The 26,796-nt window shown below is 47.8% G+C and overlaps 1 protein-coding gene across 3 annotated transcripts; it reads left to right on the forward strand.

Moving 5' to 3' along the window:
* The first annotated feature begins 86 nt into the window (after positions 1–86).
* On the forward strand, positions 87–25,859 carry ahctf1 (AT hook containing transcription factor 1). Of its 3 annotated transcripts, none has more exons than XM_062522359.1 (36): positions 87–310; positions 2,497–2,622; positions 3,410–3,663; positions 4,853–5,033; positions 5,527–5,734; positions 6,163–6,279; positions 6,801–6,885; positions 7,283–7,433; positions 7,899–8,031; positions 8,374–8,555; positions 8,793–8,854; positions 9,033–9,161; positions 9,646–9,736; positions 10,025–10,114; positions 10,820–10,960; positions 11,243–11,347; positions 11,732–11,831; positions 12,518–12,641; positions 13,054–13,110; positions 13,456–13,602; positions 14,453–14,643; positions 15,388–15,532; positions 15,975–16,106; positions 16,394–16,541; positions 16,748–16,898; positions 17,034–17,141; positions 17,872–18,031; positions 18,468–18,752; positions 19,018–20,035; positions 20,473–20,563; positions 20,688–20,830; positions 21,077–21,366; positions 21,639–24,060; positions 24,418–24,542; positions 24,884–24,954; positions 25,181–25,859. In XM_062522359.1, exons 2-36 carry the CDS (start codon positions 2,502–2,504, stop codon positions 25,395–25,397), a joined length of 8,175 nt encoding a protein of 2,724 aa, XP_062378343.1. In that variant the 5' UTR covers positions 87–310; positions 2,497–2,501; the 3' UTR covers positions 25,398–25,859. The 3 variants fall into 3 exon arrangements, with proteins under 3 accessions (XP_062378343.1, XP_062378345.1, XP_062378344.1); XM_062522361.1 differs by having other exon boundaries at positions 24,418–24,470; XM_062522360.1 differs by having other exon boundaries at positions 18,468–18,686.
* The last annotated feature ends 937 nt before the right edge of the window (positions 25,860–26,796 follow it).

Raw genomic sequence — 26,796 nt, forward strand, 5'->3', positions numbered from 1 at the left:
TCTCGCGGTAACATTTCTGGCGCTTTGACGTCTACGGGATTTTGCACGGCAATTTTATACGCAATACTTTACACAGCGATATGGAAATGGCGCTTGTGTTTAAGTCCTAGTGGTTAGGGTAGACAGCCGCTAAGTCTCAAAAGTCAAGGTCCACCGTTAGAAATTGTAGTTTGGTCTTGTCACAGTCGTATTCTAAGTCTATATAATTAAGCAAATGTGCATGTGAGAAGGGCGGATTATGACAGAAGAAAAGTCGCATCGGAGGACACATTTGAGTCAACAGTATTTTGAAACCGTCAACATCAGACAGGTACGTTAGCTATCCTAACGTTAGGTATCTCAACTCAGGCTAGCAATACTAGCATAGTAGTCTATAAGCAAACTGACCACGTTATGTTTGACCAACCGGTTAATTCTACCCTGGAGTTAGAAATCATACATAATAATGAACGGATCCATTGTGTCGACTTCTAGTTTATTAATACATTCAGGATAATTTGGAAGGCTTTAATCTCAGTTTATAAATTCAATAAATTGTGGCTCAGCCAATGTTGCTGCTATTGCTAGCTGGCACAAGGCTTCCTAGCTTCGTAGCTAGCGTGTGCTTGACTAATGCAAAGTTTGACTTAACCTGCCAAGAGGTAGTCAGTTGCTAAGCTGCTATTACGAGCTACTGGTAAATATATGCTATTCATGCACAATTTGTATTGCCGTGACCGATACGTTTTAGGAGTTATTTTGTTATGTGGCTTGTTGAGATATGTCTGATGTTTTGGTGGCTAATTTGTAGTGTGTCGCTAACGGCATGTCATTCTGGTAACGTTAGCTAAGGTAGACATTTTAGCAAAGCTAGGTAACTGTTAGCTATTTAGTCCAGCAAAAGCATAAACTGGCAGATACGGCAACTGAAGTTGTTTCTAAAAATATTCGTGATTTGTTTTTTGTCACCAAACATGAAACTGCTTCAATCGCGTAGTTGCTAGGTCGTTTTAAGTTGTCCAACTTCACGGATAACGTTAGCATGTCGCGAAAAACCGGCGAAAAGCATGCTATGCTTTTTGCCAGATTGTAACTGCTGCTGTAATTTAGGAGTCAATTTCAGAGCTTCTGAAGTCTTTATTAGCACGTCTACTTTGTGTCAGTAATGTCATGTGTAGTGTCTGCATTTAGCCTCTTTTCTTGACCGGTCCAGTTAATGAGAGCCATTAGCAGAACAAAATTGGGCCTTGAACATGAGGCCGAGCAGCCAATGTGTCACTGTAGAATATAAAATTAATGCTAACTATTTCCTTTACGAGGTCAATAACCAGATGTATTTGTCGTTGACATTTATCTGCTTGTTTATAACATTGATGTTTATATATGCTCGTGCTTGACATACTCTTAATAAGCTGCACATTGTTGATTTCCTTTGGTGAAAGTGGTGGACGTAAAAGTAAATCAATCTGGGTAACTCGTGTAGAATCAGGAAGCAAAATAAGTAACCACAGCATAAACTAGGCATCGCTATTATTTTCCAAATTATATCGAGCGAAGATGTCTAGTCATTAAATGTTAACTGTTCGATGTCTAGTTTTGCTGGCCACGTTGAGGCTTTGTGATCCTGACTGCCATTCCCCAAACATCTGCGCGGGCACATTTTCAAATCCTAGAGCGTTTGCATGAGAAGGCTTATATAGGGGGCACTATTTGCGTGTTTTCCGGAGCTCAAGAAGCTTACACGCAAGTAGGCTAAAGGAGTGCAGATCGATCAAGTTGTGGACTATGCTTTCAAGTCTATTCCCAACACATTCATCGTTGCTAGCGATAGTCTTATCTCCTGCGGAACATACACCCTACATCAGGGCATTTGCGGAAGAGTAGGCCTAGCTTATGTGTTGCTGCGCTGCTAGCTATTGCAGTTAAACTATCAGCATGGCATGGTCAGAGACTTTTGGAGATGGGACCACGCCTAAATCAATATTTAAAAAAGAGCCAAAATTGTACAGCTGCCTATAGCACACATCCATAAGGCTTACTTCCACAATAAGTCAAGTGAGTTCAGTGTCCTGGTGTGCCTAGGGCTCTGCACGCAGTTGCTACAGCTGTTATGTAAAGCTACAGGCGTCAAAGCTGCAGACAGCTGATACCCCCACCACTGTAAAAAATAGGCTTATTGTCTGTCGTTCACTTTCACATTGAACATGTAAATGTTGCGGAGGCTCTGGAGGGAGCAACTAGTCAGCTTTGCGCTTGGCCTCTGAAGTCTTTCTGAGGCTTGGAAGTCAATGACTGCATTGTTCCATTGCTGTTTCATTGTTGGAGACCTGCAGGCTTGCAAATTGATTTTGCATTCGTTGGTGTGTGTGTGTGTTTGTTTGTTTGTTTGGGGTTGGTGTGTGCTTACTGCTTACTGTAGGTGTGTTTGCATGCTTGCTGTCTAGTTTTATTTGTTTATTTTTCTGTCTGTCTGTAATATATGTTGACGTCATGAGTGATATTTCTTCCCTTGTTCAGTAAGAATGCGTGACCTGGCTGCTCAGGTCACCAGCAGCCTGTTGCGCTTCCCGGAGGTGACTATAGACGCTCTGGGTGAAGATGAAGTCACGCTGGACTCTGTGCTGCATGGCAGGTTCACTGTCGGTAAGATTGCTATTCCTTTCTGTTCCTATGCAACGAAGGAGCACAGTCTGTTATATATTGAACCTACATTTAGCTATGTAAATTCTGACAATTTCACTGCATTCTTTACATTAGTAAGCATATGCATGTGACAAATAAACATCCTTGTATCCTTGTAAATTAAGTGGTTGTCTAGTAAACATGCGTGCATGCATTTTAACTACCTACGTTGTATGTTTCTTTGGATAAAATGCTGTTGTTTGCCTAAGATATGTTGGATGTGGCCAGTTTTGAGTTGAGAGCCGGAAATTGCATAAAAATGGTCAGACCTGAAGTAGGTGCAGTGATTTGTAAAGGGTCTTTGCTTTTAGGCCCTTACCTGATTGTTAGGTGAAGTGGACTTCCCTCATAGAGTCTACTGAACCTATTATTGATGCAAAAGGCCCACAGTCTGCATGTGTCTGAGAGTGCTGTCAAAGCACGCACATCCTTGATTTAAGACTGGAAGTAGGACTAAAGGCAAACAATTAACAAGTGAAAGAAAAGTCCGCTACAACCAAACGCCTCAGGAAGGGTTGACAGGCCCGAGACGTCACAGAACTAAATTAAACTATTGGGAGCAAAATCTGGTTGTGGCGGACTCTTGTTCATCCATACACTAGTCAATGTCAATTTATTTGTATAGCACATTTAAAAAAAACAACAACAACAGTTGACCAAAGTGCTGTAAATGTGCTTGACGTGTGTGTGTGTGTGTGTGTGTGTGTGTGTGTGTGTGTGTGTGTGTGTGTGTGTGTGTGTGTTGCAGGGCGGAGCGGGCTGGCCTGGCTGGCGTGCGGCCCCCAGCTGGAGGTGGTGCACTCGGTGACGGCGGAGCGCTTCTCGGCCTACTGCTTCAGCAGCCTCAGCGATCACCCGCCCAACGTGCTGGCGGCGCGCGACTTCTGCTGGCTGAAGCGCACGGGTCTGCTGGTGGGCCTGGAGGAGGCCGAGGGCAGCATGCTCTGCCTCTACGACCTCGGCATCTCCCGCGTCGTCAAGGCCGTCGTCATCCCTGGCAGGGTGAGTAGTACCGTAGGCTCGCCTTGTCCCCCCCCAGTGCCCCCCAAAGACCAGGCCGACAAAAACTCAGCGGCCGGAAATTAGCACTAAAACCTTGTTCTCCTGTGTGCAAGTGGTGCCGTGAAGGAAGTGCGTGATGAAGGCTGATGTCTTCCTGTCTTGAAATGTTGCATGTGTGTGTGTATTTTTTACCAAAAATTGCCTTTTTGTCTGCTGGGAAGATGTGTTATGTTTGCATGGGTTGTGTTGATAACTCAAGTCAGCTGTGTGAGGGAAGTTTATGTGTTTGTGCATGCGTGTGCATGCCGGAAAGAGAAGCCACTGAGTTTCAATAGCAGAGTTTTTTGTGGGCGCGTGAAACATCTTCAGCTCAGAGCTCCATAGAATTTTTAAATTTTTTTTTTCTTTTTTTCTTGTTTTATTGGACTTAGTAGAAAACTTTGTTGAAAATGACGGCCAATCAATGCAACACTGATGCACAGAATACTGACCTTTCAGTCTTGAATGATCTCCATTCTATTCTAAGTGATGGGTTTGTCCTTGTACACAAGCCATAATGGAACAGAGCTTCACCTTATCTGTGAATTAAGCCATACAGTCAGCTCAGCGTATATATTTACTCTAATGTAAGCCTCTTGGGATGTGTTTTTTACAGACAGGCTGAGGGCTCCCATTGCAGTTCTAGTCAATTCCAGAGTTTGTTGGACTTAGCAACTGTAACTAGGGTGAATTGAACCACCACAGTTTGACCCAATGGAAATGTTGTCTGTGTGACAGGGGAGTGAATAGATGACAGTGCATCGAAGCAAGTGTGTTTTGAGGACTCATCGCAGACTTCATGTGCTAAGCGTCGCCTAGAAGAAGAACAAAGCAACCCTCTTTAGAGCATTAGTCATCACCTCTGCTTCTCTACTTCAGGCTACAGCTGTGCCTTCACTTGGGGGATGCACGGACAGATAATTTACCCAGTCTCATGAAGCCCCCCTTTCGCGCTCTCTCACTTTCGCTCTCTCTTTCCTCTCCATCTCACTTTCTCTTTCACTCCATCTTTCTCTCTCCATCTCTCTCTGTCTCTTGCTCACTTTCTCTTTTCTCTCTCTTCTATCTTGCTTTCTCTGTCGTTCTCCATCTACTCTCTCTCACTTTCTCTCTTCTCTCCATCTCACCTTCTCTCTTCTCTTCTCTCCAGATCACAGCCATTGAGCCCATTGTGAGTTATGGAGGGGCCAGTGCAAACACCCAGCACCTCCACCAGAGCCTGCGCTGGTTTTTCGGCGTGGCCGCGGTCGTCACGGACATCGGGCACGTGCTCCTGGTTGACCTCTGTCTAGATGACCTGTCCTGCAGCCAGAGTGAACTGGAACCTTCCGGTGAGTCCTCCTCCCTTCAGTTCAGTGCCAGCTGAGCTTGCACTCTCGTAAATTTGTAAATGAAATGATGTAAAAAGATCTGTAAATGAAAAAGTAGCTTTCGGAAGAGTTGGTTCTCTGCTGAAATGTTAGCATCCCAGCGTTCACATAAACAGGCTTGAGTATGGATGGAAGACGGGCACCTTGATGACACCATGACAATGTTGACAATGTTGATGTTAATTTCCTGTGTATTAGAGCATTGTGTATAAGCCATATGCAAGTTACCATTTCAATGCCATATTAACGGCCCCTGTGTATTAACCTCATAGCTGAGGAAATTTAGCAAAATTAATGTGTAAGTTGGGAAATTACAGTAGTCATCTTAATGTTACTGCAAGAAAAGTGGGTTTTTGTAGTGCGGGACAATTGCAAGCATGGCGCCAATGGTGTCACAGCCAGATGTCACTAACCCCTACTTGTTGGATGCGTCTGTGCCGTGCCGTCTCCGCAGACCTGGAGGTGGTGAACAAGTCGCCGTCGGAGATCCCGCGTCTGAGGGAGGGGGTGACTCAGCAGGGCCGCCACCTGTGCCTGCAGCTCAGCAGCCCCACGGGCACCGCCGCCTCCGCCCTGCAGTACATCCCCCGCACCAACCAGCTCGCCGTCGGCTTCACCGACGGATACCTGCAGCTCTGGAACATGAAGAGCCTCAAGAAAGAGTAAGTGGCGAGGGCTGCGATGTTCGTACGAATTTGGGTCCAAAGTGCCCCACGGCGCCCCGGGTTTCAATCAGACCCGTCGCCATTTCCTGATCCCTCCCCATCTCTCTTTCTCACTCACTCTCCAGTCACTCTTCACTGTCAAGTGGTAATTAATACTTTTTGTGTAAGCATTTTCTGTCCCCTTTGTATGTGGGAAATATCTGCGGAAGCCTTCGTCTTAGCCTTTTTCTTTGTTTTCCTATTGTGTGGCTGAGTGCCACTGTAAAATAATCATTAATATCTTACTTGTTGGCATGTTTAATTGTGTCCGTGGTTTTGGTTGCATAGCTTTAGAATCTGTAGCTTAGCTTGGTAAAACTGTTGGACCTGTCTGCCTCTATCCCGCCTCTTGACATCTGTCTGAACCACCACACACACCTGTGCAGGTATCACTCTCAGCTGGAAGGAGGCAGAGTTCCTGTCTACGCCTTCACGTTCCAGGAGCCCGAGAACGACCCCCGCAACTGTTGCTACCTGTGGGCAGTGCAGTCGGCTCAGGACCTGTGAGTTCCACACACACACACACACACACACAAACACACACACACTCCCCGCCACCACTGAGGCAGCGTTAGTCATCAGCAGCTGCTCTGGGGGAGGAGGAGGATGTTTGATGTTTTGCTGTTTTGAGTTTTGTCAATTCGAGTTTTGAACTCCTCCTTAACCCAATACCTTAGCAGCCCGCACACACACACACGTACTCACACGCACTCATGCAACTCTTATAGAAATGGGTGATAACATTAGCATACTCCCTTCGAATCTAACCTTTCTATTCCCATTCAGTATGTACACACACACACACACACACACACACCCAATACCTTTGCAGCACACACACACACACACACTCATGCAACTCGTATAGAAACGGGTGATCACATTAGAATACTCCTTTCTAATCTAACCTTTCTATTCCCATTCAGTGCGTACACACACACACACTCACTGGGTTGCATTCAAAGTCAAACACTACCCCACGCTCATGCCCAGTGGTCTGATGTGATTATTCTCTCTCCTCCAGTGAGGGGGATGTAGTGAGCCTCCACCTGCTGCAGCTGGCCTACGGAGAGAGGAAGTGCCTGGCCTCCGGCAAGATTCTCTATGAGGTAATCTGCTGCTGCCGCTTCAGTTCACATCTGAGTCTGTCACAATTACGTGTTCTCCTCTTTTCTTGTGTGACACATTACTCTGTACATATTAATGATGTGGAGATAGAAATTAAGTTACAGAATCAATCATTTAGCTCCTGTTAACATTATATCTGTTTCTTTCTAATACTCCATTATTAATTGACCTCTAAGTCCTAAGGACCTCAGTGTGTTTTTTTGTTTTATATCTGTGTTTGTGTGATCATCCTAGATGTGTAGCTGTGTATGTGTTCTGCAAGGAGTGGTCCAGCTGAGTAACCGTGTGTGTGTGTATGTGTGTGTGTGTGTTCCAGGGTTTAGAGTACTGTGAGGAGTGGTCAATCTGACTAACTGTGTGTGTGTGTGTGTGTTTCAGGGTTTAGAGTACTGTGAGGGACGCTACAGCCAGGACCTGAACGGCACGGCCTTCCCTCTCCGGGCTCAGGCCACCAACACGCGCCTGCTCAGCTGCCAGACCATCGAGAAGTTCCGCCACCACCCCGACCGCGACGACAGCATGAATGAAGGTTCGCCGCTTTGAAGAGTTATTATCAGATTCATATAGAATTTCCCACCTAAATTCCTTCAGACATAAGGTTAATACTCAGAGGAAGGCTATACATTGAAATGCATTTCATTTCTTCATTCTTCAGTAGACTCTGATTCTGATTCATTGGGCTATTGGGCACTGTTCTCTATGGCATTTATACACGGTTGCTGTCCGTACATTACATAACATTTTGCATCAAATGAGACTGTTCCTAAAGTTTTGTTTTTCGTTGTCCTCGGTGTGTACAGATTAATTAGGCGTGTACAGGCTTTAATACATGTTTTTATTTATTTATTTATTTGTTTTATTTGCATAAAACACGGTCATGCGATTTATACACAGTGTGGCTAAAACACGCAAAGCTATTGTAGATTATTGTCCCTCTGTGGTCTCCAGGTGGTAGTTAAAATGTGTGTTTAAAAAGACCCATCTTTCTTCACAGTGGCTTCACCGGACACCAGCGTGTCCATCTTCAGCTGGCAAGTCAAGTCTTACGGGCAGGCCAAGCCATCCACCTACATCAGTGTGTTCGACATTAACAGATGGTACCACGCACAGATGCCTGATTCTCTGAGGTGAGCACGGTTTGTTTTCACACTCAATACAAGGCGTTGGGGTGGGTGTGCATGACAAGGACAGCTGCTGACTTACACCATGTCTTAATAGGATCTGACTGAGCGACAGTCTTGTATGTCTCTCCACACTGAATCCGAGAAATATGCCCTTCTATTGGGACATTTCTCATTCAAAGTAACAGAGCAATGCGAGTGACCAAAAGAAAGTAGAATGGAATGTACATGAAACTATCATTATGATTAAATAAAAATCCACTTTAACTCAAAATGTGCCAGGGGAATGATCAATTGTGTACTGAACTGTTGCTATTTGTTTGTTGTTGTTGTTTGTTTGTGGCGCAGGGCAGGGGAGTCTCTGCGTAACTGCCCGTACTTCGCCGTGTGGTCCCTGGACGCGGTGGTGGAGATGGCCGCCACCAGCCCCCTGCTGGACGTGCTGGTGCACGAGCGCAGTCTGAGCAGGGGCCTGCCCTACGCCTGCCCTCCCCCCGAACAGTTCTTCAACCCCACCACATACAACTTTGGTAAGCAGTGGCCCACACACACACACACACACACACACACACACACCTCTGATGTAATATGAGGATGGGATTATGTACATCGTTAAAGAATGGAAAATTCGTTCAGGAATGGGAGAGACTAGCCTATGTCACTTTTCCTCTGGCTCTTCCTGTTTTTTTTTGTGTGTGTGTGTGTACACATTGGGCATTCATACAGATTCAGTTACTGATGCTCTTTTTTTCCCTTCCTATTTCTAGATGCAAGCTGCTTGCTTAACTCTGGGATTGTGCACTTAACTTGCTCTGGTCATCAGAAGGAGGTCAGTTTTATTTTATTTTACATTTTATTTTATTTTCATTCTCCTTCATGTTTAGTCTCAGTGCCCATGAGCAGCTGTTGACTGTGAGCTGGCTCCAGTAACCCGACTCTAGTGAGAGCAGTGTGGCCAGTTCATGAAGTGGTGTTGTAACATGGCTGACGTGACGTCACCCCTGTAGACCCTGAGCTACCTGAAGAAGGTGGCACCCACGCTGAGCGAGAGCATCTCCAGCGGATACACTCGCTGCCTGGTGTCCGGTCTGCTGTCCCCGCGCCTGGCCGACGTCCAGGCCTCCAACCTGTCTCAGGTGAGACTGCCCCTCTGCTCTCTCTCACTCTCTCTTTCTTTCTTTCTTTCTTTTGTTATTTTGTTCTTTCTTTTGTTCTATCTGTCTTTCTCTTGCTCTCTCTTTCTCTTGGTCTCTCTCTCTCTCTCTCTCTCTCTCTCTCTCTCTCTCTCTCTGTCTCTGTCTCTGTCTCTCTCTCTCTCTCTCTCTCTCTCTCTCTCTCTCTCTGTCTCTCTCTGTCTCTGTCTCTCTCTCTCTCTCTCTCTCTCTCTCTCTCTCTCTCTCTCTCTCTGTCTCTCTCTCTCTCTCTCTGCCTCCTTCTATCCCTCCTACTCTGCAGGTGGCAGAACAAATGACATCATGGCATGCAGAGTGTTTAAAGTATGGCAGTGTTGGCGGGTGGCAGAAGGGGGGGGATTTCTGCACACTTGTTTGTTTTTGCTAGTTTATCTCTAATCTCCTTGACGTGCCCTCTATTTCACGGTGCTGGTTTTACTCTTTTCAGGAGGAGCAGCTAGACGCCATCTTATCCACAGCGGTGGAGACGAGTTCCCTCGGACTGATCACTGGATGTATAAAACAGTGGACTGCTGAAGGTGAGAGCTGCTGTGGCAGGATAACCAGCTGTTGTTTTATCCAGTGAACTGTATATGACACACAAGGTGCTCTACACAAGCTATCCGTGATGCTGCATAGATAGATAGATAGATACTTTATTGATCCCCAAGGGGAAATTCAAGAGGCTCAGTACTTGGACGACTGGTAAAAGAATGAGGTTGTTCTTCATACTTTCTTGTAAAAAAAAAAATGAGAACGGGAATGTAATTGTGCAAAAGTAACATTTTGTGTATTTCTTTGTGTCTTGTGTGTGTGGGTGATCACAGAGCAACCAGGATCAGCGGCGAACCTGCGGTACATTCTGGAATGGGCCTGGGATAAAGTGGTCCACACCAAACAGGAGCTGGATGGCATCTGTGAGTCACTTGCCTTGTAGAATAACCGCCCTGCAGCCTTCCTAAATAAATACGCCCGACCCTGTGCCTTGACTTGTGAAAAAGGAGTGAATGTCGCAAGAGGAGATGAGGAACCTTGGATAGATTCAAATGCATGACATGTCTAAACACATTCATTCATAGAGCAGACGAGGTCCTATGCTACACTCTTAACTCGCGTCATCATAGCAGTAAACATTCATATAAAAAACAAAAACAATTGTGCTTTAAAACAAAAAAAGTAACAGTAACAACCTTCATCTTCTATTCATAAGTTATGACCGTAAGGTTGTTTTTGTGAAGCAGAGAGTAGGCCATGAGTTTGATTCTCACTGATCACAAACTTCCATCAGATGTTCCTCCTCTGTGCTTTTTTTTACTGGGCCAAAGTTCACTTACGAACGAGCGAGTACGAGCCAGATGTTTTTAATCTAAAAGCGGTAACTTGGGCATTCCAGCTCTGTTCGTCTGACTAAACGGTATTTATTTGACATTGCTGCATAGCTGTTGTATTATTCACAACCTGTTACTCAGTCTCGCTTACTGTTCGTTTAGCTTCTTTCCTCGGTACACTGGGAGGTAGCGATGTGAGCTCAAGCACACTCTTTCCTGCCTACACTCAATGGAAATGGGTTAAATGGGGCACTTCCTGTTTGTTTATTTTTGTGTTTGTGTTTACGTGTGCAGGTGAGCCGTTATTTGACAGCTCGTCAAACTTCACAGAGCCTCAGACCCTGCAGCTGCTGCAACACAGTCAGCGGTTGCTGGGCAACCTCAGCACCATCTTCCACTCCCTGCTCAGCCAGGCCCAGGAGATCACTCAGAAAGGTACCCCCCCCCCCCCCCCCCCCCCCCCGCAGCTCTGCAGTCATTGTGCTTCTTATAGTAGGGAACAGTGAATCCATTAGTTGTCATTAATTGGGTACTATTTTGGTAATTGATTAATAGGTTAGTCTTTTTCTTTTTCTGTTTTTTTAATGGAAAAGTTAATAGATTCCAGCTTCTTGAAGCTGAATGTTTCCTGCTTTATGCACCATTATGCCACTTTTGCTATACTATACGATAATTTCTAATGGTGGTGCCATTTGTCAATGCTTGTTCCCTGTGCAGGTCTCGTGGGCCTCATCAACAAAAACCTGGTATCAAGTCTGATTGCACAGTATTCACAAGTGGTCCTATGGTTCTGTCGGACTGGCCTACTCCCTGAGGGTTCAGGTACCAGCCCAACTGCCTTATTCTCTCCCTTCTTAGTACTTTCCGCATCTGTCTGTCTGTCTGTCTGTCTGTGTCTGTCTGTCTGATCATTTAGTATGAAGTATACACCATTCCAACTTTCCAAGTGGACTTGGTGAAAGCTATGGGTGCCTCTCAACATCCCTCCTGGATGCTAGGTCCTCCAGGCTCGTTCCCACTGATCTATAACTAACACTGGATAGACTATCCCATTGTTGCCGCCCCATCATTCTTTATGTAGATCAGTGAGGACAAGGCCCGAGGAAGGAAGAGAGGATGTACAGTATAAAAGACCAATGAGAGGCACCCTATGTGTCAGTTATTGTTATGCCTGATTCTTTTTCCTGCTCGACCTTTGACCCCCAGATGACGAAGATGCTCTGCAGATTTCAAGGCCCTTCTACAGCTACTCCATCATCAAGAACTACTACACCGGCAGACGGGAGGAGCTGCAGCGCCTCACCAAGTAAGACCCCCGATTGGTCCACGTCTCTGGTGGGAGCTGCTCGGTTATGGTGAACAGCATAGTCACAAATTAGTTTGATCACGATTATTGAACACGATCGCTCAATGGCTATGGACACACGTTTTTAAAAAAACGAAATAACACTGGTTGTCATTTTAATTTAACTGAAAAACAAAAAAAGTGCAAAAATAAATTGAACACTCCCCACCATCTGGGCAAGGCAGTGTCTGTCAGTGTCACTAAGTCTATATCTGTTGGGGGAATAGTGAAGGATGCCCACATTCATCCTAGTTCTCTCTGTATAGTGGGTGTAAAACTGGTTCATGCTGTGGGCACAGATGTATGATCACATTGAAAGTGCTGTATCAGACCTAGTTGGTCTTATTTATTTAAATGTTCCTGTCTGCAAAAAGGTTATTTATACAATGGTTACCACTATAAAGCAAAACAGGGAGCTGGATTTGTACCTCAAGACAAAACATCATAATTATTTAACTTTAATTAGTGAGTGTTCTATGGAATCTTTTAAATGGCCATATAATTTGTCATTTCTAGTGCAATTGCCAACCAGGTGAAGGTTTTTCTGGATCAGCTTCAGATGGCCTCCGCATTTGTTCTTGTCAGGTTGTATGCAGGTAGTTCCAGTGAGGCGGGTCTTGTAATTTGCTGGTTTGTTTGTTCCACAGGGACAAATGGAATGCCGACTGCCTCATGATTGATGCACTGGTGGGCCAATGCGGCGAGCGCCTGGCTGACCTGTGGAAAAGGGACGAGGGGGGAGCGGGGCAGTACCCACCTCTTTCACTGCATGTAAGGCCCCCATTCATATCTTCTCACAAAGCGCACTTTGGTGTCAGGCAGCATGCTGAACACAAGACCCAGCTAGCAGCTGAAAGCCCATTGATCTGGCCCTGGTCTAAAGTAAGGTGTACAGCAGGCCAGAGTTGTGTTCAAGTTATCAAACAGGCATTTTCATTTTGTCCTGAGTTCTTTGCGGAGGTTTGCCAACACTCACAAACAGTTTGAGGATGTACTGTAGTTCTCTGCAAACAAACCGTGGAGCTGGACTAAGAGTTTCCAAGAAATGTGAATGTTCAGAGGAAACATTTTCACCAGGAACATTTGCTACTGTTTGCCGAACTTGAATGCACTTCAGCTTTCATCTTGTTCTCAGTAGTCATGTGTGGATGGTGCACTCATGACCTCTGTTTTTCCTGCACAGGCCTTGCTGGACATCTACCTCCTGGAAAACATTGATGAATCTGCCAAACACGCCATTGTATCCTTCAGAGCTTTTTTTTTTTTAATTATACGTTTTTTGCCTTTTATGTCGATAATACAGGAAGCGATTGGGAGAGCAAGGATAGGGTGGGATCCGGAAATGACTGCAGGTCTGAATTAAACCTGTGTCCCCATGGGCACAGACTGGAGGACACACACACACACACACACACACACGCACACAAAAACACGCACCATAGTACTCATGACCTCAGGCAAGTTCTAGTCCAGCCAGCTCACACAAAGGCAGAGTAGTTATGAGTCGCTTGCTTCATAGTATATTCCTCTGTATTCATGATGTCCTAAACTCCTCTAGTTGTCTTTTCTTAACCCTACGCCTCAGGTTATTTATTTACTGCTGGATGTCATGTACTCTTTCCCAAATAAGAGCGGCTCGTCGGTAGAGTCCTTCCCCACAGCGTTCGCCATTCCCATTGGCCTGGTCAAGCTGGTGCAAGGCCTCTGGCTGCTGGACCATCGGGATCATGAGGTTAGTATCTTCAGCGTGAGATTCTGCAGACACAGAACTGACCATCCTGGGCTGTTTGGTGAGATGAGTGCCCAGTTTCAGTTGTGTTCTATGGTGAAAAAAGTTTGACCGCTGTGACACTAACATCTATTTGAGTGAGGTGCTGGCAGAAAGTGAAGTTGAGCATAGATCAAAGTCAGTTGTTTCTCACAGTCACCTCCTCACCTGTCTATGCTAATCCAGGGAGTAATAATATATTTTAGTAATATATTTCATTTTTATTAATGCTTACATTTTGAAATGTTACCAATGGGACTCCCATTGGACAAAGGAGAAATAATCCACTCTCATTTGGGCCCCAAAGGCCAATCACCAAACTAAATCTGAATCCAAACCTTGGCCAACTTCTGTGATGTTTCTGTTTTAATAACTCCCCAGTAGCCAGTCATGAGTCCAGTTCAGTTTATTTCTGCCAAAACCAGCCAGATGGAGTGAAATGGGCATTTTATTTTTAGGTCATTAAGTTCCTCTGTGCGTTTTTTATTTTTAGAATGTTCTTTCCACAGTAATAAGAACTTGTCTGTTCTAGTCAGCCTGACTGGAACCCGTCCATATCAATAAATCATTTAATTCACACCAGATGACTCTTCAAATATCTCACGTCCAAAAACACAACCTGTCAACGTTTTTGCAGAGCGCTTGTTCAGGCACTTGTGTTTCTCATACTTAATCTGTCTTTCTCTCCTTTCTTTTTCTTTCCTACCCTCCACCCTCTACCCCACTCTCCCCCACACCCTTTGCACACACACACACACACACACACACACACACACACACACACACACACACACACACACACCTCTCTGTGTAGAACTCCCTGGAGCTGCTGCTGCACCCGGCCACCAGTCACTCTCTGTGGGCGTGGCAGCACGGGCGCGTGCTGGAGGCGCTCATGTGCCAGGGCCAGCACGCCATCGCCCTGCGCTACCTGCACGTCATGAAGCCCTCGCTCGGCACCACCAGCGAGGCCAAGCTCTGCCTCTCCGTCCTCCTGCACAACAGGTACGCTACGTGTGTGTGTGTGTGTGTGTGTGTACGCACACCCCGCCCTCTGCAGTTATTAGGGGTTCCTGCTCCCATTTATTTAAAAAAATTAAGTATTTTCTGGGGCTTTTTTCATGCAGGATAGCAGAGAGAGACAGGAAGTGAGTGGGAGAGAGAGATGTGGGGTGGGATTGGGAAATGACCGCAGGTCGGAGTCGAACCTGGGTCCCCGTGGGCACTCGGACCCATGCATGGCACGCGCACTGTAGCCTGTTGCGCCACAGCGCCTCCCTCCTGCTCCCATTTCTATCGCTAGCATTAGTCCAGACGTGGGGGGAGTGGTTGAGCACTGCTCTCCCATGCCCAGATCCACAGCTGAAGTGCCCTTGAGCAAGGCACCTAACCCCTCACTGCTCCCCGAGCTCTGCTGTAGCAGGCAGCTCACTGTCTGGGTTAGCGTGTGCTTCACCTCACTGTGTGCTGTGGGTTTCACTAATTCACAGATTAGAATAAATGCAGAGGGTGGCTCTCAAACTCTCTCCTCGATGCTCGGTCCTCGAGGCTCTTTCCCACTGATCTGTAACTAACACTGGATAGACCATCCCATTGTTGCCGCCCCATCATTCTTTATCTAGATCAGTGAGGATCGAGGAAGGAAGGGAGGGTGTATAAAAGACCAATTGAGAGGCACCCTACATTTCCTTCACAGGATCAAGAAGAGTAAATATACTTATTTCTTTTGTCCCTCCTCTCTCTCCGTAGATGCATGGTGGAGGCGTGGGCTCTGCTACGGCAGCATTCCAACAAGCTGAACATGGAGGAGCTGCTGCACTTCCTGTACGAGACCAGTCAGGAGCTGGACCTCATGAAGGAGCTGCTCAAGCTGCCGCTGGGCCTCACCGAACAGGTAGGGGGCGCCGTTTCCTGCCGCACACACACACACACACACACACACACACACACACACACACACACACACGTTGCTAGCTACGGTTTCACTCCTGTGTGTGTGAGCTTAATGTGTTCTCTTGGCCTCAGAGAGCAGATAGAGCAGGGTTTTGGAAGTTTACTTTTTAAAAAATGTCTGTCTACAAGTCACTGACAGACAAATGATCAAATTTACCAGCCATTCATTAATAAATCATTATTCTGTGTCTGATGTCTAGCCGCTTTCACTTTGATATTGTACCAGCTGCAGCAGGGGCACTGTTTCCTCCACCTTACACACACACACACACACACACACACCTCTGGGTTTCAATCACTTTTTAAATCCGTATGAACTTGTCTTTTGTTGTCCTGTTTTTATGTATATTTTGTTTAATAACACGAGTGTGTGTGTTTGGCAGGAATGTCTGGAGCGTTTCCTTCAGGGTACAGGTGGGCTCCGGAACCGGGAGCTGCTGATGGTGCATTACCTGCAGCAAGCCAACTACGTACCCGCTCTTCAGCTCAACCAGACACTAAAGATGAACACGCTGGTAAAGACACACATACATACACACACACACACACACACACACACACACACACACACACACACACACACATACACACACACTCACTCACACACTGTCTCAGTTATGTATTACTCTTAGTGGGTTGGTATGTGTCCTTTAGAACAAACAAAACTGATGTGATGGCTTCTGTTTCTAATGATTATGTGTTGTTAGAAGCACAAGCACACAAGAACTCCCCAATACGTGAGACTGTGCTTTGAAAGTGCGTAATTTTAACCTCTCAATTATTTATTTTTTTCCCCTCTCAGAACGACCGTGACCCTAAAATGAAGGAACGCTCCAACACCAGGAACTCCATCCTGGACCAGTATGGGAAAGTCCTTCCCAGAGCGCAGAGGAGGCTGGCCACCGAGAGGGCCAAGCCCTACAGCCACCCCTCCACCATGCTCAGAAAGGGTGGGTAGCCTCAGCATTACAAGGCATCCTAACTGCGTCTTCGATTCTAGACTGCACCTTTTTAGCAGCAATCTGGGTTTGTCTGTAGTTCGTACACTTCTGTAGTTCAGCTTTGGGGACATGAAACCAAAGTAGTAATTTTAGTGTGTTATTGATGCGTGTCATGCGTATGTCACTGAGTGTTTTTTTATTATTATTATTTTCAGTGTCCCGACCGCAGCCGTTGTCCACTGTGGCGAAGCGTTCGGCCGCCGAGAGCGTGCTGACGAGAGCGACCTTCATCAGCAGCGTCCTCTCCAAGATCGAGGAGGTGTGGGTGGGAAAGGACAACACCCCAGAGTCCTCTCCTTTCAAGAGGTAGACATCCGCTCACCGCCTCTTAAACGCCTGTCTTCATGCATGACATAACTCTCTGTCCTATTCTTCTTCTTCATGAAATGATTTCTTATCTTTCTGAAAAAAAAAAAAAGAATTGTATTTTTTCGTGCTCAGTCCCAGAGTGCCCGAAGTGCTTGTGCCAAGCCCCCAGCGTCCCCCAACCGATCTACCTGACGCCTTCGTGGGCACGCCTATCACCATGACGAAAAAGAGAATGTCCAGGTGAGATCCATTCACCTCAATATCACACCTGGTACAAACTTCACACGCAAGAGCATCGTTGTGGCATTGCTGAATTAATCTTGTTTATTGATGTTTTTTCCGTTTTTACGTTACATTTTGGCTGTCACTTTTTAGCTAAAGGCGACTTACAACATGGTTTGAGTCCGAACAGTTAGATTAGCGTACTGGAATGGCACCATGCAGATTAGTCTTGTGGGCTTAGTGTGTTATGATTGCCCTCATTCTAAAGGTTGCCTGTGGAATTTTAGTTTCAGGTTCACATGCAAGCCAGGTAGCGTTGACCAGTTCTCTTGTAATATGATTTTGAACCGTGTGTGGTGCACTATTTGATGCAGTGCAAGTCAATGGAAGAGTGCCCTGTGACATACATACTCCACATTCCACCTTTCATTGTGAAACCTCTAGTGCTGCATTCAGGACTCTAGCATAGGTTGCCAGGGTGGTGCTATTGTGTCATAGGGTGCCTCTCATTATACATCCTTTTATACATCCTCCCTTCCTTCCTCGGTCCTCATCCTCACTGATCTACATAAAGAATGATGGGGCGGCAACAATGGGAAAGTGTTAGTTATTGATCAGTGGGAACAAGCCTGGAGGATCGAGGATGGATGTTGAGAGGCACCCATAGTGTCATTGTGTCAGTTCTCTATGTTCTGTGTTGGATGTTGTTTGTACTGATCCCTTTCCCCCTCTCCCCCCCTGTGTGCAGGATGTTTGATTTGATGGTGCACCCCGCCTGCCCGAGCACCCCTGAGCCCCCCCACCAGCTTCAGACGACCCCCCCTCGGACCACGACCTCATGGACCGCCCCCAAAAGCATCCCCCGAGCTCCTGAGCTGGACCTGCTGCAAACCCCACAAGTTGTCAAGGTAACCGATGTGGACACGCTGACCTGTGCTACACAAGATGCCATACACACATGAAGGAGCCTCACATGTCCAGTGGGGTTAGTCTGGTGTTATCACATGAGCGAACCTAATGTCAAATGCTTTGACAAAAGCTATGTGCGTGGGCCTATTTTCTGTTTCTTTTTATTTGTTGCTTTTAGCCTAATGTCTAATGTAACCTAGTTTTTGTGTTTTGTAATTTAAATTTGATTGCCGTCTTGGCTTTCAAGAACAACTGCCCAGGTCAATCAATGGTTGTTAAAACATCTTGCCAAAGGACTGCGGTTGAAAGTAAGCCAGTTGGCTAGCACTGGCACATTTAACAGAAATGTTGATTTAATGAGTTGTAAAAGATTAACAACATGTATCATGAAGTCATAAACTACATTGTTTTGTGTGTGTGTGTGTTTTCTCACAGAGAGCTCGTGCTTTGGCTGCATCAGTCCCAGTCTTCTCCAGCTTCACCCCCCAGTCCATCCTGCGGAGCAGCCTTCGGCCCACCCCTGTGGCCACCCCCTCCGCCTCCCCCGGCCGCTCCGCCACGCCGCCCCTGCGCCCCAAAGAGAGCCGCATCACCTTCGTGGAGGAGGCCGCCAGCCCCGAGTTGGCCAAAAACCCAGCGCCCTGGAGCAACGGGGTAATGCGGACGCACCAGGCAGCTCACAATACAGCAGCAGAGGGCCTAAGCTGTGTAGTCGATACTGTATGTTTGTGTCACTGTATAGATTTTACTGTGTTTAATGCAAGGCAAAAGTGGGTGCCAGCTTGACAACCAGGCATGAGGTTTTGGTCGCCAAAAGCCATTTGTAACAATTTGGTACAATTTTGCAACCATTAATGTCGAGCCCTGGATGCATATGAAAGGCATGCTTGGATGTCAATTCCAACGTAAACAAATGTTTGCGTTGTTAAAGTTAAAATACGGTTACTCATAGTTGTTTGTTTGTTTGTTTTCTTTAACTTATCAGATTGTGGGTGACAGTGAGGTCAGCCTGTCTCAGAGATCCAGTGTCCACTCGTATGAAGAGGAGGATGAGGAGGAAGAGGAGGGCGAGCCGAGGGTCACCTACTTCCCTCCGGCAGAGAAGCTTGCGGTCGAGGCGAGTGAGAACGCAGGTCGGGACGGGTCGGAGAGCGGTTCCTCATCCGTTAGAGAAGTCCCCGCCATCACGCCCGCGCTGACTGGACGGCCGAGCCTCGGCCACGACGCCAGCGCGGCGTCGGTCGACCAGTCGCTGGAGTCCACTCTGGAGTTCCACGACGCCCCGGCGCCAGAGGACCTGCTGCTGGACCAGGACCAGCCCGAGCCCACGATGCTGTGGGAGGAGCAGGTGGACGACGAGGTGATCGTAGTCAGGAGGACGAAATCACCAATCAGAAAAAAGGCAGCGCCGTCGCTGGATGATACCCTTCCAGAGGAGCCCCCTGTGGCTGCTGCTCACGAGGAGAACGCTCCGCTCACAGTGGAGCAGGAGGAAGAGGAGGAGGAGGAGGAGGAGGAAGAGGAGGAGGCGGAGAAGATGGACCAGGAGGTAGTTGAGGAATGTAAGCCAGAATCTGAGCCCGAAACCCAGGAAGTAGCGTCAGAACCGAGCGGAGAGATCGAGGCCTCCGTGGCTCCAGCTGAAGAGCTTCCTGCGCTGGAGGAAAGCGAGAGCGATCCGGAGGTCGTGCAGGTGCCGGAGGAGGAGGAGGAGGAGGAAGAGGAGGAGGAGGAGGAGAAGCAGCAAGTTGAAGATGTGACCGAGATGCCCGAGGCTCTCGCAGAGTCTGAACCGCTGAGCGCAACGGTGGAGGTGACCGCCGCTGCAGCAGAGGAAATTGTGTGCGTGTCTGAGTCTGAGAACGCTGCCGATGTTCTCCCTAAGCTCGATCACAAACCAGAGCCAGAACCCACCACGACCATGGCCAACCATGCAGGAGAAGCGGAGGGATCGCCGCCAGAGGTTGAGGTGGAGAACGCCCCCAGGAAACAGGACGTCACAGGTGAGAATGGGACACGGCCAGGTAGTCCATGCTGCAGTGGCAGATGAACAGGCCCAAGTGCTTTTTCTGTCGGTTGAGAAAAAGGTAACATAAAGGCCGGCGCCCACCAGACACATACGCGGCGTGCCGCCACAAGACAAAAATAAGAATTGTGTTTAACGGAGCAAAGCCCACTAGATACGGCTGTCGTGTAGCAGCCGCACAGAGATAGCTGTTCTAAAATCCTGTGCGTCCAGACCACACCTCCTGAACGTCGTGTCCGGTGGGCGCCACATAGTTGTAATTGTGACGAGCTGATTTAATGTACATTCCAGTTTTGATGTGCCTTTGCAACTCAAAACGTGGTATTCTGTTGTTACTCTTTTCTGTTACCCGTACAGGTGGTTGTGGTAAATGTGAGATGGTCTTTATTTACACTGGGCCTTTGTTTCCCTTAGATCTGGATATCGATGCTTATGTGGAGCATCATCTATTTGACAACATGTCCCCTCCTCACTCACCAACACGGAACTGGACCACCATTAACAGGTACACAGAGATTCCTAAACCTTACACCTTTGTTGCCTTTGGCCTGGAGTTTTTTTTTCCGCCCGAGTACATTTGTCCTTCTGAAACATCATTTATTTCTGAAACTCTTACTTTTGTCATGCAGCGATGCTGTCCATGAAATGGCGGAGGAACAAGCCCCTGCTGTGTCCACCGCTGATATGCCCGCTGATGTGCCAGCTGATGTGCCAGTGCTGACCACTCAGAAGTCTGTGGCCTCCTCCGAGCCCACCACCTCTGGCTCCCCCTGTAAGCTCCCATTGTCCTGTTCTACAGTACACAGAAGCAAAGGCTTAGTGTTGTATGCATGCAGTAAAACGAAAAAAAGAGAAGGAGAACATTTCAATCATCATTATTTTATTATTATTTTTTATTTATTTTGCTGGCTGAATGCATTTTTGAGAGATTCATCAAAGCTTTTGTGTGCTTTACAGCTATGTTCAATAACTATAACTCACATTTTAATAAATTGTCTATTGTCTGTTTTTCTTATAGCTGTGGTGAGCGTGAACGACAGTGAGGATCTCTCCAGCGCTGCCTCAGACGACGAGTCTGATTCTGAAGACGAAGATGAGGACGAAGAGGACGACGAGGAGGAGGAGGAGGAAGAAGAAGAAGAGGAGGACTCAGGCAGTGAGGTGGAGATCATAGAGGAGGTGGAGGGGAACGGCCGTGCACTCCGCCCCCCTCCCGCTCACCTGTACCTGGAGGAGCTGCCGCCCCATGCTCATTACCTGCAGGAGCAGACCTCCGCCGTGCTCTCGCTCGTCTCACCTGAGGCTCAGGTACGCTCGTATTACACACCCGGCCATCTTATCCACGACTTCCATTCCGTGCTCACGTTTTATGGCTTCACACTCTGTTATTTCTTAAGCCATGTTGAAGTAGAATATGTTTCTGGTGAAAATATGGCCACATCAAATAAATATTTGTGTGAGATTTGTAATTGTATGATTATAGCCTTGAGCAAGGTACTTGCCCCGGAGTTATAATATAACTTCTCTTGCTTGTTATGTTTGTTAATTAACGTGCACCCTTTCCTCTCGTCCTCCCCCAGGAGGTGGAGGGCATCATGCTGGAGGAGGATGAGGATGAGGATGAGGAGGTGGTGATGCTTGGCCTGGGCCCCAGGTGCCTGGATGAAGACGAAGCCGAGGTGAGCTACACTGAGCTCAAGCCCCCCGCCACACTCCTGGTGCCGCTGGAGCTCGCCGAGGACTCCAACTCCCATCAGCCCCAGCACCTGGACGAAGGGGCCCTGGCTGCAGTCATGCCGGTCGAGCCCACAGCGACCCCTGCTGGTGGCTTCTCACTAATGCTGGAGGCCGAGGAGGAGGAGGAGGAAGAGGAAGAAGAGATGATGGAAGAGCCTCAGGCTGTGGAGGAGGTGGATGCGGGTGGAGAGATGAACCAGCTGATTGAGCTACCTGAGGTTGAGGATCAGCTGGTGTTGGGCGTAGACACCAGAGCTCAGGAGCTGGCCAATCAGGAGCAGGTGGACACACCTGACCCACAGGTGCACGCACAGGAGGAGGTGGCAGAGGAGGAGACACAGGGCACACAGGTGGCCACGGCAGAGGAGCCGGAGGACCGTGACGCTCAGGACACCGTGCCAGTGTCTGTGGACGCAGAGATGCCCGAGGAGGAGGAGGAGGAGGAGGAGGAGGCGGCGGCAGTGTTTGACGCCCCAGCCCTCCCTGGCTCTGCTGGAGAGAGTGAGGCCGAGCAGGTGAGCGACACACCTGAAGCGGAGGCGGAACAGGTGGAGCAGCAGATGCAGGACACACCTGAGGAAGAGGAGGCGCGCGTGGCCAGTGCAGAGGAAGAGGAGGTGCGCGTGGCCAGTGCAGAGGAGGAAGAGGATGAGGAAGAGGAGGAGAAGGAGAAGGAGGAGGAGGAGGAGGAGGAGCGCATGGCCAGTGCAGAGGAAGCTGCAGAGGTGCCAGGGACTGAGGAAGAGAGTCCCACTGAGATGGAGACCCAAACTGAGGAACCAGATGAAAACCTGCCGCAGGAACCCGAGGAACCTGTGCCTGTGCCTGAGGCTGAGGCTGAGGAGGAACCCAAGGAACTCACACCTGATGCTGTGGAGGCTTCAGCGCTGCTGCTGTCGTTTGCTGATGCTTCTGCTGCTGATGATGCAGAGCAACCAGAAGGAGGGGAGATCTCAAGCTCTGCTGCTGATGCTGCAGAGGTCGCAGAGGTCGAGGAGAAGAGCGCTTCAGATGCCAGGGCTGAGAAAGGGAGGTCTACCAGGCAGAGTGAGCAAGCTGCTGCTGCTGCTGCTGATGAGATCGCAGACACTACGTATGAAATTCCTCCGGTCAGCACAAGGAAAGGCAGCAGTCATAGGAAAAATGTGACCTTCCTCTCACCGGTCATTCAAGCGGAAAAGGAGGAGGCAGAAGAGCATAGTGACCCTCCAGTGCCCTCCACGCCCCAACGGCGCTCCACCAGGAGTGGCAAGCAGCTGCCAGATGTTCAGGTTGCTGTCACGCCCAGGAGGAGGACGAGGCGGACCGAACCGGAACCGGAACCGCAGAAGGAGAAGGAGAAGGAGGAGGAAGAGGAGGAGGCTCCATCAGCTAGCACAACAGTCAACTCCAAACCCAGTACCTCAAAGAGACAGACGCCACAGAAAGCCACTCCAAGGAAGGGCGGTCGGAGAACCAAGAGCTCGGTAGAGGCCGAGGAGGCCGCCGCAAACGAGCAGCCTGCCGTCGAGGTGCCGGAGACGGGTCGACGCAGCACCAGAAAGACGCGGAACACCTCCATCCTGGAGGCTCCCGAAGCTCCAGCTGTGGCTCCCGAGGCGAAGGTGGTCGATGAGCCCCCCAGGTCGGCCTCCAGCAGCCCCGGCAGGGTGACCCGAGCCTCAACCCGGGGGGTCAGCCTCTCCCTGGACAGCTTCCAGAAGCCGTCGGCCGAGACCGAGAGTGTTGTCGTCGTCACGCCACCCAGAAGCAGGAGGAAGACGAGGACCGGCACGGGCGTGAAGGCCAAAGCCGCCGCGGACTCTCTCGACGACTCCGCGCTTCCCAGCGGCACGGCCGTGCGCCGGCTGACCCGGGGCCGTAACTGGAAGGACATGGAGGGCGAGGAGGACGAGGAGAGGAAGGACGAGATGGGCATCATGGACACCACCGTGGAGCTGGTGCCCGGGACGCCACTCGGGGACGCTCTGATGGAGAGGCTCCAGGGAGAGACCGGAGGGGAGGTGGGGGTCGCCGTGACTGAGATCATCCGCGCCAAGCGCAGGACCACGCGGGCGGCCGCCGCGCCACTCACCCCCGTGGCGGAGCCCGAGGACGGCGATAGCGGGCAAGCGGACATGGACGCAGACGCTAGCGCCGTGGCTGAGCCGCCGGAACCGGCCGCTAGTCCGAGTCGGAGACGCGGCCGGGCTAGTAAGGCCCCCGCGCCTGAAGAGCCCGCGGAGACGGAGACGTTCACCTTCACACCAACGAGGAGGACTAGAGGTGAGCAGCCAGCTGGGAGTTAGCACAGGATTGTGTACGGTGTCTAGCAACGTTAAATCTGAATTTTGTTTTTTAATGAAAGCTTTCTTTTTTTTAAACCTCATATTTAAATAGATCTTGTAGACTTTATTTATGTATCTGACTGGATATTATTGAGTGGCCTTTTAATGATACAGCTCCTGCTTTTCAATTCAATTAAAAAAAACTTTATTTATCACAGAGGGGCAATTTCTCCATGCAGTCATAGTGACTGTCTGAGACATGACACAGGAGAACAGGACAGACATTTGAGTGTACTGTGTGGGCATGTTATGATAGTTTCATTTCTCATTTCTCTCTCTCTACACTGTTTATCAGGAAGGAAAGTGGATACCGTGGAGGAGAACGGTGTGGCCCCAGTATCGCCTCAGGTGATTACCCCTGCACCTAGCACCCGCACTCGACGAGTCCCAGACATCTCAGAGCCCCAGTCCAGCAGCCAGGTGTGTTAAATTAACCCTGCCCTACTAGTACTGCAAGGATGTCAGCGGCCATGTTTAACAGAATCCACAGGTTATCTCTTCAGTGTGTCTGAATGAATCATGTTGACCAGGGAATCACCTGCGTATTCTGAATTTGATGCACTTTCCCCATTTTTAGATGATTATGGTATTTTGGGTGACTGTGTATGAAGAAAATAAAGTAAAATATAATGTATTGGTTTACTTTGCAGTGCTAATCCAGATGTTTCGAGTTAATTAATGATTAATTAACACTTTGGTTAATGAACATTCATCTTGATAAAGTTAACGAGTTGTTTTTTATTTGTGTTTCAACTCCGCAGGACAACAACAAAGCGGATGATGTGGCAAAAGAAACCAAAACTAGTCAGGCGAAAAAGACCCGAACAACAAGGTAAGAACTGTGTTGTCTTTTGTCTTTTGTCTCCATAGTGATATTTTTTCCCCACACATTATTGTGTATAGATTAAAATGTTCAAACATTTTTGTATCATGCACTTTGTATTTTGTTGATTAATGAGTAAAAGACTATTTGACAGGACAGACAAATATCAGTTTCCTCAATTTCCTCAAAAATGTTGTGCTGAAAATGACCATGGGTTTTTTCTGCATGGTTTTAGACTGAAGGCTTCTCTGGAGCCCCCGGCCCCTGTGACGGCGTCGCTGCTGTCGCCCCTGGTGACCCCGGAGGAGTCTACGACGGGACGGACGCAGCGCAGGGTGGCGGAGCGGGCCGCGGACGAGGAGGAGCGGCCCGCTCCCAGGATGAACCTGCGGCGCAAGCGAGTGCTGGACGCCATCTTTCCCAAGCCTGTCGCCAGGAGGAAGAAGCTCTGATGCTCCACACACTGGCCCAACGCCCACACAAACAAAACCCACCCAGCCACCCAGCCAGCCAGCCAACCAACCCGCCCCGCCCCCCTTAGGTCAATTTCAGGACTTCTCAATTGGACTTAAGCGTGACCTCCCGGGACGACGTCCTTTCTTCGCCTCTGTTGATCTTTCCTTTTCCCTCTTCTGTTTTTAGAGAAAGACACTTTGCTGCCTGCTGTTTTAATTTAAGAATAACCAGTGGAAATCTTTTTTTTTTTTTTTCAAATTAATAAAAACAGATCTAATTTAGGAAATGGAAAATGTTAATTTTATATAAATTACTGTAAAGTTTACAGCAAGGAGAACTGTGGGACTTCAGCACCAAAAAACAAGATGGCTTAGTTTTTAAATATGCATTTCTACTAATTGATGCAAGTGTAAATAGTCTTTTGAGTATGTTAAATAAAATTGAACCCTTGTAAATGATTTTTGCTTCTGTTTGAAGTGTTGATGTTTTTTTGTTTTGTCATTCACTTTCTTTCTGCAGTGTATACTTCATAAAGTAATTATGTCTTAACATTGAGTTTTCTCTGAATGGTTTGAAAGCACGAATTTAGTTGTGTGATGTGGAAGAGGTTGTATACACAGTAAATCTATCACACAATGCTTTTCACAGAATGTAAAAGGATCCTTATTTTTGTATGGGCTGCTTAAACACAATGTGGCTAAGTTCGTTTTGAATGCTTGTTCTGTATGACTGTGGAATTTCCCGTCTGGGGCATTCTGGGCTTTTGGTATATAATCATTAAAATATCTTAATGTATTTTTCAGTATAACAATGATAATTCTCATCATTTCACATTCTAGCATGGCTGGCGGGAAGATTTTTTTTTTTTTCACTAAAGGTGCCTCTCATGTAAAGTTTATACGTCCTCCCTCGCTCCTCGGGCCTAGATCCTCACTGATCTACATAAAGAATGATGGGGCGGCAACAACGATAGTCTGTCCCTTCGTCTATCTTTCTTTATGTAGATCAGTGAGGATCGAGGCCCGAGGAGCGAGGGAGGATGTATAAACTTTACATGAGAGGCACCTTATGTGTTTTTTTTTGTTTATTTTTTGCCAATTTGCTGACACTGCACTCTAGTGGTGATGCTTTTCAGCTCATGGCAGATGTTAATGGGAAGGGTTGAAATAGGCCTCAATCGGTTCTACCTAGCCAACAGCTAGAGAGACGTAGCAAACAATTTCATTCTGCAACAATTCAAGGCTCTAAATGATTAAAGCCCAACATATTGAACTGTAATGTGTGTAACCATCTATATAGGCAATATAACAGATTCATACTTGTCCATAATGCTATTGGATGTGGTAGTGCGTTGATTGATTACCTATTTCTATGGCTAAAGGGTGCCAGGGTCCC

The sequence above is a fragment of the Sardina pilchardus genome, chromosome 20, assembly GCF_963854185.1.
Source record: "Sardina pilchardus chromosome 20, fSarPil1.1, whole genome shotgun sequence".
Classification (NCBI taxonomy): domain Eukaryota; kingdom Metazoa; phylum Chordata; class Actinopteri; order Clupeiformes; family Clupeidae; genus Sardina; species Sardina pilchardus.